The following is an 18,495-nucleotide window of genomic DNA, read 5'->3' as shown; positions in this document are numbered from 1 at the left end:
CATGAAGGATAGCCTAAGATGTGGAGATGGAAGATAGAATGTTGTGTATGGGGAAAAAAAAGTAGGCTGCTCAGGCTGGAATGTTGAATTCATGAAATAAAGTCATGTGCAATAAATAAACCTGGAGAGGTAGGCTGGAACAGATTTTAAAATGCTAAACAAAGAAGTTTTACCTTTATCCTATAGATATCCTATAGATAAGGAGCCACTGAATGGTGTGGAGTGACAAGTTCAGAGCTGTTTTGGGAATCAAATATCAATTCTGCAGCTGTGTGGAGGATGTACAGAGGGAGAAAGACTTGAGGCAGGGACACCAATTAAGAGGCTACTGTAACAGTCCCGGTAGGACATGATTAAAACTTCATCTGTGTTCCAGGCTCCACTCCTGACTCTCTGGACTTTTTCTACCATAGGAGCCTTCTTATCCTGGAAGATCCCTATGGCCGTGTAGTCTTCTCACCTTAGAACATCTTTCAGCCCTTGTATCTGCTTTCTCCCACTGGTAAGTTCTTCCAGGAACCTCCCTGTTGAGGAAGGGGCCAGGCTAGCTATTCATTTCTTTCCTAGCTGTTTCTGACTCTCCAGATTTCTCCACCATGCCCCTACATTAATGCCTTGCCCCTTCCCCCCCTTTCCAGCTCTGCTTTATAAGTTGTTTCTCCCTTAGAAAGTAAGTTCCTGAAGGGCAGGGGCTATATTTTTATTTGAATTTGTATTCCTAGCACTTAGCAGCGTCAGGCACATAGTAGTTGCTTAATAAATGCTTCTTGATTTGAAGCAGGGTGTGGTCACACGGGAGGAGAGAAGGGGATTGATGTAAGAGATGTGATGAGGTAGAATTAATTTGGCAACTGAATGTATATGGAGTTTGAAGGAGGAAGAAGAGCTGAGGATGATGCAAAGGTTTCAAATTTTAGTGACTAGAGTGGTACCTTACACAGAAATGGGGAAGTTTAGAAGACATATTTTAGACACGTTGAATCCAAGACATAGGGAGTTGCTCTAGGACAGTTATTTATTGTCCTAGTTATATATAAGACTGTTATGGCTTTAGAACAGTTTTATAGAGAGCCAACTGCTTACTTGAGATAAGCAATCATTTATGACTGGTGTATAGTAAATAATTTTATTATACACTAGTACAGACTGTGTAGTTTGTTGGGAGAAGGTATTGTGAGGTTCAAGAACTTCGTCACTTGTTTATTTATTTACATGCATGAGACAGTTTTAGTCAGGTAAAAATACTGTTTTAAGCCTCCATTAAGTATGGGTGGGAAATAAAGAACCTTATTTAAGGACTTGTGATTAGAAAAAAAAAACAGGTTTAGTGATAGCTCTAACAAAAAGATTTTCTATTCAGAAACTTTAACCCATTCTAAACACCACCAGCGTAATAAAAAATTAAACTCACATTTATGTAATTTGCATTTATGTAGTCATCATTATCTTTTAAAATGACCCGTGTAGCATCATCTGAAAAAAAGAGCATTAAAACAATGTTATCTGGCAACCATAAATCACAAAGATTAAAATATTAACACATTAATTTAAAAAATATACTCACAAGGCGAAATGTCTCTATATCTATTTTTGGAAATATTCTGAGGTAATTTGGCACAAGACATTGTCATTCCAGGCTTTTTTCTATAGAGTTGCTATAAGAGAACAAGTCAGACAGCTCTGGTTACACTACTGAATCCACATTAGCACACAGACAACACCTATAAATATATTTAAGTAACTTCAAGACCATCAATTCAACAAGAAGCAATGAACGCAATTATTTTTTACATAGTTCATGTGAAAACTTTATATTCTTCTTGGTAACTTGCTGAAGATACTACTAATAAAATAGGGAATTTCAACTATTTGCTCTTTGTCATAAAATTGTTGCACTACATTTGGAGTTGGCTCTACCACTTAGTAAAGGTAACACTTTAGTATTTCTTTTCATTTTCCTAATCCTCATTTGCCAGCTTTATATTTTGTAAAGTATTTGAATCAATAACCTTATAGGGTCAGTAGGGACTAAAGTGCTTTATAAACTATAAAGTACTATATAAATATAAGTGATTACTGTTACTACATTAAAAAGAGAAAACTTTAACTTAGGAGTGAACGTGAATATTAAAAAAAATACTAAAAACCCAAACTGGAAAACAAATTTACCTATCAAACTGGCGAAAATGATAAAATGTGTAAAAATTCAATATTGGTGGGGCTCTGGGGGAAAGAAGGCAAGCTAATTACTCTTTAGGGATCTGTGAAATGGCCCAACTTCTTTGGAAAAGAATATAGAATTTTGCTTATCAATCTCATTAGAAAGAAAATAGTATTTACAGTTGCATTAGCTGCAGCAGTAAAACAATGAGAAAAAATTATGTGCCCAATTATTAGAAATGGGCCAAATAAATAATAGTGTACAAATATAATGGAATATAATTATGCCATCAAAAACAGGAAAAATTGGAAGAAATATGGGAAGACGTATACAATAATAATTATAGTAATTGATAATTATGTAGAATTTTAAACACACTGTAATTTGAGCTTCACAACGGCTCAGTGAGGTAGTTTCTATAGGCATCATATGATTTTAGAGATGAGAAATCTAAGACTCAGAGGGGAAGTAACTTGTTCATGGTCACAAAAGGATCAGAGATAGGATCTGAATCTAGGTTTTCCTATGTCCACAAGTACACACTCTATGTCATGCTGCCTCCCTAGTGATGCAAAATGAAGAAAGCACAGTCAAAAGAAAAATACATCTTGACTACAGATACATAAATGAACATAACACCAAACAAAAAGAAGTTTCATAGGTGATTCATAGGTGAATATTGTGGATGATGAAACTACCTTATGAAAATTAAAGTACAGTCTTCCTTTAAAAAAAAAACCAAAGGATAAATTATAAAAGTATATGGTGGTATGTATTACCAATTATGATCACTCTCTGTGTTGCGCTGCCCTGTTTTTGAGGAAAAATATCTGTTTTGGTTTTATTTGTATGCTTACATTTGTGCCATATTAAAACATCTGTCAATTGAAAAAGAAGAAAAAATGAAAAATGTATACTAAATTAGGTAAAATTTTAATCTCTTAAATGTGACTTATTTTATTTTCTGAAGTGTGTTTTTGCTGTTACGCCTGATTTCTAACATAACAGGACACAGAATTTTCCCTTTAAATAAGTCATATGTTTATTGCTTATTTCTCATTTTAAACTCTTCAGGGTGGAGCCAAGATGGTGGCTGAAAACTAGGGACTTGCCTAAGCTCTCCCCTAAATCCCTCCAAACACTTGTAAAAATGGCTGTGAACAAATTCTAGAGCTGCGGAACCCACAAAATAGCAGAGGGAAACAGGTCTCCAGCCCAGGGGAGCCTGAATGGTCACTGGGAAGGGTCTATTACATGGTGCTGGGTGTGGAGCACAGCCCAGCATGGGCAACACCAGAACAGACCAGACCGGGAGTCAGCCAGGGCGAAGAATCACTGAGCTAAGAAGTTAACAGACTTCTCAACCCACAAACACCAAAGAGCAGGTTAGGGGGAAACTGCAGGATCAAGTTCAGAGTGGTCCAGCCACCAGCCCTGGGGGTGGTGGGGGTGGTGGAGGTGGTGCGGTGGCACCAGCAGGAAACTCCTGAGGCTGTTTCCTGAGTCCCTGGCTCACACGGTGGGAGGAATCTAGCAGCAGATCAGAGCGGGAGTGCAAGGAGCACTTTGTGGGTACAAAGGCAGATTCTCTTGCTGCACCCTGCTAGGATCTGGACTGTGGTCCTGGTGGTGGTTCAGCCTAGGCTGATGGTGGAGTAGAAGTAGCTCTGAAAACAGCAGTGCTGGGACCCTAAAGCTTGGGACAAAGTACTCTCTACTCTACAAGCAGTTATAGCCTGACAAAAAGCTCAAGGCTCAAGTAGTTGGCTGGCAACACAAACAGATAGCAAAAACAAACTCAGACTCAAACGCAGACTCAAACTCAAACTCTAGATTCCTTTTTTGGTGACAAAGAAAATCTAAACATACAGCCAGGAGAAGTCAACAAAGTCAAAGAGCCTACATCAAAAGCCTCCAAGAAAAATATGAATTGGGCTCAGGCCATGGAAGAGCCCAAAAAGGATTTGGAAAAGCAAGTAAGAGAAGTAGAGGAAAAATTGGGATGAGAAATGAGAGTGATGCATGAAACCATGAAAAACAAGTCAATGACCTGATAAAAGAGACCCAAAAAAATACTGAAGAAAATAACACCTTAAAGAACAGACTAACCCAAATGTCAAAAGAGCTCCAAAAAGCCAATGAGGAGAAGAATGCCTTGAAAGGCAGAATTAGCCAAATGGAAAAGGAGGTCCATAAGACCACTGAAGAAAATAGTACCTTTTTGTTTTTTTAACTTCCCATATACTTTTTATTTTCTTATCTTTTTTTATTTAATTTATTTAATATATTTAGTTTTCAGTATTGATTTTCAAAAGAGTTTGAATTACAAATTTTATCCCCATTTCTACCCTCCCACCCACTCCAAGATGGCGTATATTCTGGATGCCCTGTTCCCCAGTCAGCCCTCCCATCTGTCACCCCACTCCCCTCCCATCCCCCCTTCCCTTCTTCTCTTTGTAGGGCAAGATAAATTTTTACGCCCCATTGCCTGTGTATGTTATTTCCTAGTTGCATGCAAAAACTTTTTTGTTGTTGTTTTTGAATGTCTGTTTTTAAAACTTTGAGTTCCAAATTCTCTCCCCTCTTCCCTCCCCGCCCACCCTCCCTAAGAAGGCAAGCAATTCAACATAGGCCACATGTGTATCATTATGTAAAACCCTTCCACAATACTCATGTTGTGAAAGATTAACTATGTTTTGCTCCTTCCTAACCTATCCCCCTTTATTGAATTTTCTCCCTTGACCCTGTCCCTTTTCAAAAGTGTTTGTTTTTGATTACCTCCTCCCCCTGTCTGCCCTCCCTTCTATCATCCCCCTTTTTTTATCTTCTTCCTCCTTCTTTCCTGTGGGGTAAGATACCCAATTGAGTGTGTATGGTATTCCCTCCTGAGGTCAAATCTGATGAGAGCAAGATTTACTCATTCCTCCTCACCTGCCCCCTCTTCCCTTCCTAGAGAACCGCTTTTTCTTGCCACTTTTATACAAGATAATTTACCCCATTCTATCTCTCCCTTTCCCCTCTCTCAATATATTCCTCTCTTATCCCTTAATTTGATTTTATTTTTTTTTAGATATCATCCCTTCATATTTGACTCACCCTGTGCCCTCTGTCTATATATGTGTGCGTGTGTGTATATATATATATATACACACATACACCTACATATATACATATATACATACATAGACACATATTCCTTTCAGCTACTATGATATTGAGGTCTCATGAATCATACACATCACCTTTCCATGTAGGAATGTAAGCAAAACAGTTCAACTTTAGTAAGTCCCTTATGATTTCTCTTTCTTGTTTACCTTTTCATGCTTCTCTTGATTCTTATATTTGAAAGTCAAATTTTCTATTCAGCTCAGGTCTTTTCACTGAGAAAGCTTGAAAGTCCTCTATTTTATTGAAAATCCATGTTTTGTCTTGGAGCATGATACTCAGTTTTGCTGGGTAGGTGATTCTTGGTTTTAATCCTAGCTCCATTGACCTCCGGAATATCGTATTCCAAGCTCTTCAGTCCCTTAATGTGGAAGCTGCTAGATCCTGTGTTATCCTGATTGTCTTTCCACAATATTCAAATTGTTTCTTTCTGGCTGCTTGCAGTATTTTCTCCTTGACCTGGGAGCTCTGGAATTTGGCAACAATGTTCCTAAGAGTTTTCTTTTTGGGATCTTTTTGAGGAGGTGATCAGCGGATTCTTTCAATTTCTATTTTACGCTGTGGCTCGAGAATATCAGGGAAGTTCTCCTTGATAATTTCTTGAAAGATGATCTCTAGGCTCTTTTTTTGATCATGGCTTTCAGGTAGTCCAATAATTTTTAAATTCTCTCTCCTGGATCTATTTTCCAGGTCAGTGGTTTTTCCAATGAGATATTTCACATTGTCTTCCATTTTTTCATTCCTTTGGTTCTGTTTTATAATATCTTAATTTCTCATCAAGTCACTAGCTTCCACTTGCTCCAATCTAATTTTTAAGGTAGTATTTTCTTCAGTGGTCTTTTGGACCTCCTTTTCCATTTGGCTAATTCTGCCTTTCAAGACATTCTTCTCCTCATCGGCTTTTTGGAGCTCTTTTGCCATTTGAGTTAGTCTATTTTTTTAAGGTGTTGTTTTCTTCAATATTTTTTTGGGCATCCTTTAGCAAGTCATTGACTTGCTTTTCATGGTTTTCTTGCATCCTTCTCATTTCTCTTCCCAATTTTTCCTCTACTACTCTAACTTGCTTTTCCAACTCCTTTTTGAGCTCTTCCATGGCCTGAGACCAGTTCATGTTTTTCTTGGAGACTTTTTATGTAGGCTCTTTGACTTTGTTGACTTCTTCTAGCTGTATGTTTTGGTCTTCTTTGTCACCAAAGAAAGATTCCAAAGTCTGAGACTGAATCTGAGTGCATTTTCACTGCCTGGCCATGTTCCCAGCCAACTTACTTGATCCTTGAGATTTTAGCAAGGTATGACTGCTTGTAGAGCAAAGAGTATTTTGTTCCAAGCTTGAGGGGATGTGCTGTTGATTTCAGAGCTATTTCTATATAGCCAGCTCTGCCACAACAGCACTTCTCCTTCCTCAAGAACCACCAACCCGGACCTGACACAACTCTTAAGCAGGTTCTGCACTCCAGCTCTGATCTGCCACTTAATTCCTCCCACCAGGTGGCCCTGGGGCCGGAAGTAACTGCAGCTGTAGTTCTGTAGCTGCACCACCTCCACTGCCCCTGGGACGGTGGCTGAACCACGAACTCTGTCCCCCGCAGCTTTTCCCACTAACCTTCTCTGTTGTCTTTGATGTTTGTGGGTTGAGAAGTCTGGTAATTGCCACAGCTCACTGATTCAGGGCGCTAGGGTCTGTTCTGCCCGGCTCTCTGTCTGATTGGTCCTGCCGCCGCCCATGCTGAGCTCCGCTCCCCTCCGCTCCATATGCGATAGACCTCATCCAGCGACCATCCAGGCTGTCCTGGGCTGGATCCCTGCTTCCCTCTGCTATTTTGTGGGTTCTGCAGTTCTAGAATTTGTTCAGAGCCATATTTTATAGGTTTTTGGAGGGACCCGGCGGGGAGCTCATGCAAGTCCCTGCTTTTCAGCCACCATCTTGGCTCTGCCCCCTATTTTCTTGAGAAAATAGTACCTTAAAAATTAGATTGGAGCAAGTGGAAGCTAGTGACTTGATGAGAAATCAAGATATTATAAAACAGAACCAAAGGAATGAAAAAATGGAAGACAATGTGAAATGTCTCAATGGAAAAACCACTGACCTGGAGAACAGATCCAGGAGAGATAATTTAAAAATTACTGTACTACCTGGAAGCCATGATCATAAAAAGAGCCTAGACATCATCTTTCAAGAAATTATCAAGGAGAACTGCCCTGATATTCTAGAACCAGAGGCTAGAGATTGAAAGAATCCACTGATCTCCTCTTGAAAAAGATCCCAAAAAGAAAATTCCTGGGAATATTGTTGCCAAATTCCAGAGTTCCCAGGTCAAGGAAAAATACTGCAAGCAGCCAGAAAGAAACAATTTGAATATTGTGGAAACACAATCAGAATAACACAAGATCTAGCAGCTTCTACATTAAAGGATCGAAGGGGCTGGAATATGATATTCCAGAGGTCAAAGGAGGTAAGATTAAAACCAAGAATCACCTACCCAGCAAAACTGAGTATCATGCTCCAAGGCAAAACATGGACTTTCAATAAAATAGAGGACTTTCAAGCTTTCTCAGTGAAAAGACCTGAGCTGAATAGAAAATTTGACTTTCAAATATAAGAATCAAGAGAAGCATGAAAAGGTAAACAAGAAGGAGAAGTCATAAGGGACTTACTAAAGTTGAACTGTTTTGTTTACAGTCCTACATGGAAAGGTGATGTGTATAATTCATGAGACCTCAGTATTAGGTTAGCTGAAGGGAATATACATATGTATACACACACACACACACACACACACAGAAGGCACAGGATAAGTTGAATACGAAGGGATGATATCTAAAAAAAATGAAATAAATTTAAGGGGTGAAAGAGGAATACATTGAGAGAGGGAGAAAGAGAGAGATAGAGTGGGGTAAATTATCTCACATAAAAGTGGCAAGAAAAAGCAGTTCTGTTGGAAGGGAAGAGGGGGCAGGTGAGGGGGAATGAGTGAATCTCACTCTCGTCAGATACAACCTAAGGAGGGAATAACATACATACTCAAATGGGTATCTTACTCCACAGGAAAGTAAAGAGAAGGGGATAAAATAAAAGGGGGGACGATAGAAGGAAGGTCAGATGGAGGAAGAGGTAATTGAAAGTAAACATTTTCGGAAAGGGACATGGTCAAGGGAGAAAATTAAGTAAAGGGGAACTGGATAGGATGGAAGGAAATATAGTTAGCTTTTCACAACTTGAGCATTGTGGAAGTGTTTTACATAATGATACAGGTGTGATCTATGTTGAATTGCTTGCCTTCCTAGGGAGGGTGGGTGGGAAGAGAAGAGGGGAGAGAATTTGGAACTCAAAGTCTTAAAAGCAGATGCTCAAAAAAAAAAAAGTTGTTTCTTGCATGCAGCTGGGGAACAAGATATATAGGGAATGGAGCATAGAAATTTATCCTGCCCTACAAGAAAATAAGGAGAAAGGGGAGGGGTACGGGAGTGGGGTGACAGAAGGGAGGTCTGGCTGGGGAAAGAGGCAATCATAATATATGCCATCTTGTGGAAATCAATGTTGAAAACTAAAATACTAAATAAAAATGATTAAACCTAAACTCTTCAATAAGCAACTATCTACTTATTACTGCTAGCTGTAGAAACAGGACTTGATTCGCATATGAGCTCTATTCTTGTTTCTTGTAAGGATTAGAGTCTAATCTTAAAATACTTCATTTAAAACTCTTTTTAGTTCTCCTTTATTTTTGAAAGGGATAAACACATCGCATAGCGTTTTGGTTGAAGCTAAGGAGCAGACTTTGTTTTGGTTATATTTTTACTTGAGAAAAGAGATTTTTAAATAAAAAAACCATAACTCTAGGTGTACAAAATTTATCAAGATCAGTTTTTAAAAATCCATTCATTGTTCTTCAATGCTGAGAGAGTGGCTCTTTAAAGACTTTGTTGGCAAATTAATAGTTCATGGATAGTAAAGTCAGTTATTCGAAAGCAATGGAATTAAGACTGGAAAACCACTAAAGGCTTTATGAAACAAAAGGCGAAATGTTTTCTAAAAGAACAAAGTGCCTTGTTACTTACATCAAACTGTGTAAGGACTGTTCCACTGTCAAGACCCTCGGCGAGCTGAATCATCGATTCCCTCAAGGCGTTATCATTTTGATGGACGCCATCTAGTGGTGATTTCTCAGGGATATACTGGAAGTCTGGTTCATTCTCAAATTTTTCTTCTACTACATCATATACAGCTGTAAAGGAACATGGAAAGTATCAGTGTCTTTCCCTTGCTGGACATGTTCCTTTGGACGAACAGATTAAAGAAAGATTAATTTAAGAAGAAATACATAAAACTTGGCATTTGTTACTAGTACAGGAGAAATGCTGAGTAAAACCCTTGTACCTGTAGCATAAGATCATTACCAAAAACTAAATTAAAGTCTACTCTGATACAATATATTTCAAAGAAGTGAAGATTCAGAATTTCTTTAGCATGTGCTGGAGCATTTTGCACAAAACAGAGGAAGAACTTCTGATGGGAGGGCAGAGTCTGAGCATGGATGGCATTCTAACAGCTAATAAACCAGCAGCAATAGCTCTGAGTCACCTCTAAAGCTGCAGACAGGTTGCCTTCTGAAAAAGTGTCAAGGCTCCTCACCCACAGATTCTTCTGCTTGAGCGCAGACCAAAGACAGAAGCAACATTTTCTGAAATAACTGCCCCACTCTCAAATGGAGAGGAACGAAGATATTAAGATAGGATTTTGGCCAACTTTGAGGACCAGAAGAAGATTATTATCACCCTATGACAAAATAGGAGGAAACAGATAGGGTCTGGACCTGTGATTTCACTGATACAGAGAATTCCCTATGAGGAACTTCCCTCTGGGAATGTGGGTAGAACCATCTCTGAAATTTATAATCTTAGAGAGTTGCCTACAACACTGAGGGGTTATAAGTGATTTGTCCAGAGTCCTTAGGTCATTGTATGGCAGAGGTGGGACTTGAACCTGGTGCTTCCTGGTCCTGAGTCTAGTTCTGTATCCACTATGGCATGATGACTCTGTAACACTTAACCAAACACAACATTTGGTTACAGAGCAGAATTTTCCAACTAGGACGAAAGTAAGTTACTAAGACTATACAAAACTAGCACCACAGAGAAGAATATAAAAGCCATAGAGTACAGGGGCAGGAGAAGAAATCAGAGTTAACATTACAGTGTCTTAAAAGAGAAGAGAAGTGTCCAGGCTGGCAGCTGGAAAATCTTCTTGTAGAAAACCTGAAAGTGCCATAAAAAACTCAACCTCTGCTAAAAAGGGGTCTGAGGCCCTAATCTTGTCTAGGTTCTGACCCTTCTCAGATTTAAATAAAGCCTATTAAGGACAAAAATAACAAGTAACTTTTGTTTAACATGCCCAAGACTGTCTTTAAACAAGTTCTCTCTCATTTTCACATCATCTCTTTTGTCTTTTATCGCCTATATAGTCACTTTCATATATAAAGGCAGAACAGAAGACTGGGAGACAGGAGGACACCTGAATTATTGGAATGATTCTACTTCAGTGAACTTCTATGAGGGGACTGAGAAATCTAGTTCCAGATCTTTGTTCTTTAGTTCCCTGTCTCACTAATCTCAAATGATTAAGGATAATATTGACCAAATATTTTGTAATAGCATCTTCAGAAGCATCAGCAGTGTGAATAAGGGTGAGTGGTTGACAGTAAGCATGGTATAATGGGAAGAATACTGGACTTGAAGTCAAAGTACTTGTGTTTAAACCCCAGATATCCTACTTACTTACCTGTATAATCTTGACAAATCATTTAAGCTCTTTTTAAACCAAATAAAGAGGTTGGTTTAGATATTGTCAAAGTTCAATCTGGAATGCTGCAAATTTAAAAAGGACATATATAAAAGAGTCCACATGTTTTATCAATCTCAATTTTCCTACATTGGGATTAGAGGAAAAGTATGAGTATAACAGTTGTAATCACTATGTTCTAAAAATCATGAAGGCATGGATAATGCAGGTGTGCAATTATAGTAGTTTGCCACATACACATAAAGCATGAGTCACTGGGTTTTAAACCTATTGACACAGGTAGCTGAGACATTAGTTATTATTTAAAGGTTAATACTGAACTAACTGCTATGTATGTCCCTGGGTATACAACCTATTCTTTCTGTGTCTCCACTATAGCAGAAGAAAGAAAAGTGCCAATTCCCAGATCCCATGCATCAAAATTCCTTTTTGTCTTCATGGATGCTGAAATGAATTGGATGCTAGAAAAGTGACTCTCCGAACTAGCAGACATTATCCCTGACTCATCACTCTCTTTGACCCCCTCGCCCTTCCATATGTTGCCAGGTACTGTTGATTTTTCCTTTGTAACATCTTTCCTCTGACACTGTCACCACCCTGGTGCAGGCTCTCATCACCTCATGCTCGGATATTGCAAAAGCTTGCTGGTGGGTCTCCCTGTCTCAAATCTCTTTCCACTCCAGTCCATTCTCTATTCAGCTGGCAAACTAATCTTCCTGCAGTGCAGATCTGACCATACTATACTTCTATCTGATAAACTCCAATGGCTCCCGGACGACTCCAGGATCAAATATGTAATCCTGTTTGGCATTCTAAGCTCTGCAACCTGATGCCCTCCTACCTTGCCAATCTTCTTACCCCCTCCTTGCCACTTCAAGTAAAAACATGACAGGAAAATAAGTGATATTTTGTTTTAAAGTGGCAGGACAGATGAAGAGGAATGCAGGAGTTAGGTAGCATTGTCTATTAAGAGGACACAATCATGTGAGGAAATACAGGCATTAGAAGAAGTAAGCATGGCAGAAAACATCTGGGTAAATATCAATAGAGGGAGAAATAAAAGTGATAATCAGTCACCTGGATGAAAAAGGAAAGAAATGAGTTTGCTAAATAGCCTTGCTAGAGGTTGATGTAATAATTATGAAGTACTTTAATTTTTCAATTATCTAACTAGAACTCTCTTTCAAAGCAGAGAAGCTAATAATTTCTTGACTTGCTTTAATGATAATTTCATCCTTCAAAAAGGTAGAGGATCTGATAAGGGGAATTCTATTCTGGATGTAATTCTCAAACAACAGAGAATAACTATCTGCTGGGGTGGAAAAATGATGAGACTGTTGGGGAAAAGCAACTGTTTGAACCAGGAGAATAATTTATGTAATAATAACATCACCGTAAATACAACTTTGAAAGTCTTAAGAATCCTAACAATACAAGACCAATCACAATTTCAAATGAAGCATACTATAAACTTCCTGAAAGAACAGAGATGGATTCAAGTTCCAGAAGATCTATATTTTTTGACAAAGTATGGAAATTTGTTTTGCTTGACTGAACATATTTTTAAAAATTTTATTCTGAATTTAGCAAACCAAATAAAATTGGCATTTCCATGTACCTAGAAGAATAGAAAAAGACTGTACATGAAACTACAGATGTCTATTATGTAGAGCTTGTTTTAAAAATATATAATAAATTCAACCTGTAATTTTCAAAGGTGTCCTGTTTGTCTGTGTTTCTTTCTGGCCTTCCTTCTATTCTCATCTCTGCATTAAAAAACATATTAACTTCTTTCCTCTCTATGCCAACCTTCCCCAATTACAAATCTCTTTCCTCTGGTGGGAAAAAAAGGGCCAAAAAAACCCTAGAAACAAAAATACTATGCATACTTGGTACAAAGGTTTTGTTTTTATTTTTCTCAACTTAAGTCTGGTAAAGTCTAATTACTATTAAGGTTTGTTGTCTACATTAAAGAAATGCTATATTTCCATTAGAGGTTAGTGAAAATAAATATGTAATTTTTTTTCCCATCCAAGTTCATGGACCCCCTTGAAATCTATCTAATGATCTCTTAAGAATCCTTGTTATAGAGATTTTTGGTTTCATTACAACCTCTTTTTTCTATTCTACTGCATATATGAAGTACTCATTTTAGCTGGTATTTGTTAAATTTGTAATAAATTTTTTTAAAAAAAATCACTGTAGAGTATATGAAAGGAAAGGAATGGTCTGACATGCTTACTAGATTTTGCAGGAACATATTTCAAAGATTTCAGATGAAGTATAAGATCCCATAGACTAAAATTCTATAGGGAGAAATAGGCCTAGGAGTGATAGAAAACTCCAAATAATAACATTTTAAAAGCAAGCTTTATTGATGCCCTTGATTTTTACATTAATCTTCTCTGGATATTTGTGAAAATAAAACTCACTTGTAACAAAGAAAAGGAATTCAGGAACCACGTCTGACAATGTATGTAAATAAAAGAATGAATTTTCACTGAAAATTTTTCTTGGTTTATTATGAACTTAAACAAAAAGAAAGAAATTTTTAGAAGGCAAACCACTATCGTAAAAGACTTTAAAGCTCAGCTCCTACATTAGTCAGGATTATAAATCTCAAAGGCACACCAAGGTATACTATAATGCCTAAGCATATCAAGATATACTACAGTGCCTAAGCAGATTTTACAAATAAATTTAGTATAGCGCAAAGAAAGAAACTGCTGCAAAGGCTGCAAGGGAGGGGTGTTTTTTGTTTATGTGTTTTGTTTTTTGTTTGTTCGAAATTTTGTTTTAAAGTTTCTAACCAACTTACTCCACTGTGGACCTTCAGAAATGACATGTGGTAAGCTTGGTCCAGGAGAAGATCTGAGAAAATTCACTTCCTTTCTTTCTTTGCACAGAAGGGGAACTAAAGGTTTGGAATGTGGCATATATTGTTAGATATAGCTGAAAAGTTGATTGGATTTGCTAAACTGATTTCTTCTTTTTTTTTTTTAAGGGATTAATCACTGAGCAGAGGAAGGGGAAGATTTGGAGAGAAAGGTGATATAAAAATAAAAGTTATCAACAAAAAATGAGATTTAAAGGAAAGAAATGGTAGGCGTTGGTCCCAAAGCATTCAAATGGATAAAAGGATCATTTCAAACTATAACCTTCTGTTACCTCCTGACCTGATGCAGGAGTCACTGGTCAGATGATCCTCTGGCGAACACAAACAGGCAAAGTTGAAATAAGGTGGTAGATAAAGAGAATCTTCCATTTTACATTTTTACATGCTATTATGTTGCTGAAATGGAAGAGAAGCAGGAGTGACAATGGTCCATTGGAGGAAAGGGAAATATAGACCTGTAACTTCAGTGTTTTAAAGGAATTCTCAGAAACTTTCTCCACTGATGAAAACAGGTAACTCATTTGCAACTTAAAGGCTTAGAAAACTTATAGCCTTTGAGAGCTACCTGGGGCACTAAGACTTCAGTTATAGAACCAGTCTATGTCAAATTTGAACTCAGGTCTCCTGGACTGCAAGGCTATCCTTCGATTCATTATGCCATGCTGCCTCTCTCGTTACATATAGGAATGAGGTGACACTATATAATTTTGTACAAAGATAAAAATTTGGATTTTAAAAATAGATTAGTAATGCCTTTTAACATCAACTCTTTCTGAAAATTTTAATAATGCTGATTATCTTGATTTATTTGCATGTTTAGAAGGTTAAAGAATAAGACACAACTAGAAATCTGTTCAAAATCCTATACATTTTTTTCAAATCCCCATAATAATAATGACATCTTGTCAAAGAATTTTCCAAGGTGTGGATCAAGATTCAACAAAATATACAGAGCTAAGAGGAAGGAAAAAAAAAGATCACTCACCATTGGGTCGAACCAGGAGCACAAGTTCCCCTGAGTGTCTCTCACAGCTAGCTTTGATAAACATGACAACTTGATCATGGGTATGTTCTGCAATGTCTCTGCCATTAATTAGCACAACTTGATCCCCTTCATTCAATCGAGGGACACAGAGGTCAGCCTAAAATACGATGCAAATAAGATTTCAGATTCTCAATTCTTCCTTAGAACAAAGGATTAAAGAATCACAGTTTTTTTGATGGCAATATGTCAAGAGAAAATTAGATTCAGCGATCAAAATTCTAACTACAAACAAATCTAAATGCAGCTTGTATTCAGATGAAAACTAGAGTTTAGTTTTCCCTTGACTGACAGAAGATATTCATTCTCTAGTCATGGCAGGGACTAAAGCTGCTCAGATGCTCCTTCTGGGATTTTCTGTTACCTGTCTAGATTATGCAGAAAATTACTGACTAGAAACTATTTACATGTAGCAGTCAGCTGATACAGTTCTGTATATACCTTTGTTAACATTTAGGTGATTTTGTCGCTATACACGAAAAAGCTAGGGGACACATATCTTCCATATAATTTGAAAAGTGATACATTTTGAAGCATATGTGATGACTTTTCACAGTCCCTTAGACTATGAAGAACTTTCTCCAAGTCTGTTCCTGCTGAAGTACTAGACTTATAAGCAGGTATGTCAAGTAAAGATTTTCTCTTTACCAATGGAGGTGACTCTTTCATACTTAAAATGCCTTTCCTAGGGTTGGTAACACCTTTCTTTTACATGGCAGGCTGCCAATGAAAATTAAATAAATCCAGATAGATTTAAAATATTTTATTAAAATGATATAGAAGAGAACACTAAACTGAAAACTCTTAGGATATCACTTGGAAAACTTTTTTTTTTCATTTTAAGGTTTTCTATACGGTTATTTAGGATAACCTATCAATTACCACAAAAGAACATTGTTGATATATTATCTTTAAAGAGTTTTAAAATCCTTCCTGCCTTTACAATTAAAGTGTATGTGTTTTGGCTTTATTTGCATCCAGGGGGAGCTCAGTGACTTCCATTCGTGGAGTTTAAGGAAGATCACATGGGTTGGGGGGGAATGGGCCATAGGGCTTTCTTCCTTTTTGAGGACAGATAGCCTTCTGTTGTTGCAGTTTTCCATTCTAGGTGAAGGGAGTGGAGTCTCAAACCTCAGGAGTTTCAAAAGGTTGGAAGAGAGAGCCACAGGAATCCAGGAGTTGGAAACCAGGTTGGGTTTTGCAGCCAGCATAGTGCTGACCCCTAAGGTGCAGAGGGAACCTTTGCAAGTGGTCTTCAGGACCCCAAACCTGTAGAAGGACTCATTTAACGGTGATATAGATGTTGGACTGGAACTTGGTGGGACCTATCCTATGTAGGAACTGAGCTAAGTTCTGAGTTCTCCAGACACAGAAGTGGTGTAGAGAAAAGTACGCTTTCAAGGTATTAGGGGAAATGTTTTTATGTTTATTCTTACTATATCTTTGAAGTAAATATTTCTTTGTAAAAGTCCTCCCCCTCCAAAAAAAAAAGAGTGTTATGTGTTTTAAAAGCAAAGACCATTTCTTCAGTAGTCCAACATGATGACAATATTCATAACAAAATTAAAAAGACAGTGTTTCTGTTCAGCTTTGCACTACTTCTATTTTTGGATTATTATGTTCACCCTAGCACAACATTTATCTAGCATAAAATATATACTAAAGCTAGTACAAAAGATATGAGTTAGTATAAAAAATACTCAAAACTAGGTCATATTCTCTAGTAATCGACTGCCAAAATATGATTCCTAATTTGAAGACACTGGCAGTAGTTACTCAACTTAAGAAACAGCAGAGAATCATGAGTGATGGATGATTCATTTTGTTTTGACAGTCTAAGTTCTAGCAACATTGTACAGATTATGGTTATGTTTTATAAAAAAGAGAGAGAGAGAGAGAGAGAGAACATTTCTGTGAGTTTAAATAGCTTAAAAATAAGCTTACTTCATATCTAATGATTTCGTTGAGAACAACTGTTTCACAATTCAAAATAAAGGTTTGTCATTTAATCATATTTTTGAAATTTTTAACTGAATGGTACAGCTACAAATAGCTACAATATTCTCTAACATGTTATAATAATGGAGCTTGATATAATCAACTATTATAACTGACTGTCCAGAGTACTTATTTTCTATGTCATACATCTTAGGTACTTAATTACATTAAATTTGGTGCTAAATAGGCTATTTTGTATTCCTATTCTGTTTCAAGTAATTATATCCTATAAATTCCTTGTAAGTAGGGAACTGTATTATACATTTCCTTTGTATTAACCATAAAACCTAGGGATAGTGCTAGGCACAGAGAAGACATTCAAGATAAAATGAGATGAAATTATAGAAATGATTAAAAGCTCAGAATAAATACAATTAGGTCTTCGTCATTTGCACTAAGGCAAATGACTGGGTAGCACAAATAATCCCCAAATATAATTTGTATATGGCTTTTAAAAGTGCTTTTCCACTTTAAATGGAATACATACATATGTTTTAGAAAGTTGCAACATTTCAAAACTAAATAATCAAAGCCATGCCACAGTGAAGATCTGATACAGGAAGTATCCATCTGGGAAGTAGTTCAGTTTCTCTACCTGGCATTGCATATTAAATTCCTCCTGTGATCCTTAATGCTACAAACAGCTAATTCATGTGTCAGCCTGTTACATTCATTGCACTATCCTGAAACAAGTGAGCTCCTCTCTATCAGGCTGCTGCTTGGTTGCATTCTCTTTCCTACATTAAGGTGTTAACTAGCACTGAAACAGTTTAATTTAAAAAGTTTATTGTGAAGGAATAAAGAAAAATCCTGCTTATGGTAGAAGAAAGTAATTAAATACTTAAGTTATACATAAGAAACCTAGAAAGGTGAGAAGGGATCAGGTTTTGAAGAGCTTTATAAGCCAGATAGAAGAGTTGATATTTGCAGAGGTAAAAGGGAACCAACCACCACAGTCTCTGGAGTCATAGTTGTAATTCTGGAAAATCACTTTGGTATTAAAGCAGAAGGCAGAGTAGTGTGGAAGAAACTTGAGGCAGGGAGATCAAAAATGAAACTATTCCGACAGCCTTGGGTGAGAGGTGATGAGGACCTAAACTAAAGTAGTTGTGTGAATGGAGAGAAGGGGATTTTTGTGAGAGATCCATTGTACAAAAACAACAAAAATAATAAATTTAAAAGCTAATATTTTTATAGTGTCCACTTATGTGTTAGGCACTGTATTAAATGCTTTAGAAATATTATCTCTTTTAATTCTCATTACAACCCTGGGTGATAGGTGCTATTAATACCCCCATTTTACAGATGAGAAAACTGAGGCAAACAGAAGCTAAGTGACTTGCCCAGGGCCACACAGCAAATCAAATGTTTGAGATCATATTTGAACTCAGATCTTCCTGATTCCAGGTCAGACATTCTATGCACCATGCTAC

The 18,495-nt window shown here is 37.2% G+C and overlaps 1 protein-coding gene across 2 annotated transcripts in view; it reads right to left on the bottom strand.

Annotated features, from left to right (window-relative positions):
• Positions 1 to 18,495, bottom strand: part of PTPN4 (protein tyrosine phosphatase non-receptor type 4) — a 225,920-nt gene that overhangs the window by 8,830 nt on the left and 198,595 nt on the right. For both annotated transcript variants that reach the window (XM_036742995.1, XM_036742994.1), the window contains exons 19-22: positions 15,008 to 15,164; positions 9,386 to 9,552; positions 1,565 to 1,655; positions 1,412 to 1,473 (exon numbers count right to left, since the gene is read on the bottom strand). In XM_036742995.1, the coding sequence (XP_036598890.1) occupies positions 1,412 to 1,473; positions 1,565 to 1,655; positions 9,386 to 9,552; positions 15,008 to 15,164 (477 nt within the window). The remainder of the gene's footprint in view (positions 1 to 1,411; positions 1,474 to 1,564; positions 1,656 to 9,385; positions 9,553 to 15,007; positions 15,165 to 18,495) is intronic.

The sequence above is a fragment of the Trichosurus vulpecula genome, chromosome 2 (genome assembly GCF_011100635.1).
Source record: "Trichosurus vulpecula isolate mTriVul1 chromosome 2, mTriVul1.pri, whole genome shotgun sequence".
Classification (NCBI taxonomy): domain Eukaryota; kingdom Metazoa; phylum Chordata; class Mammalia; order Diprotodontia; family Phalangeridae; genus Trichosurus; species Trichosurus vulpecula.
The sequence above is the reverse complement of the archived record's forward strand: the minus strand, read 5'-3'. Positions and strand labels throughout refer to the sequence as shown.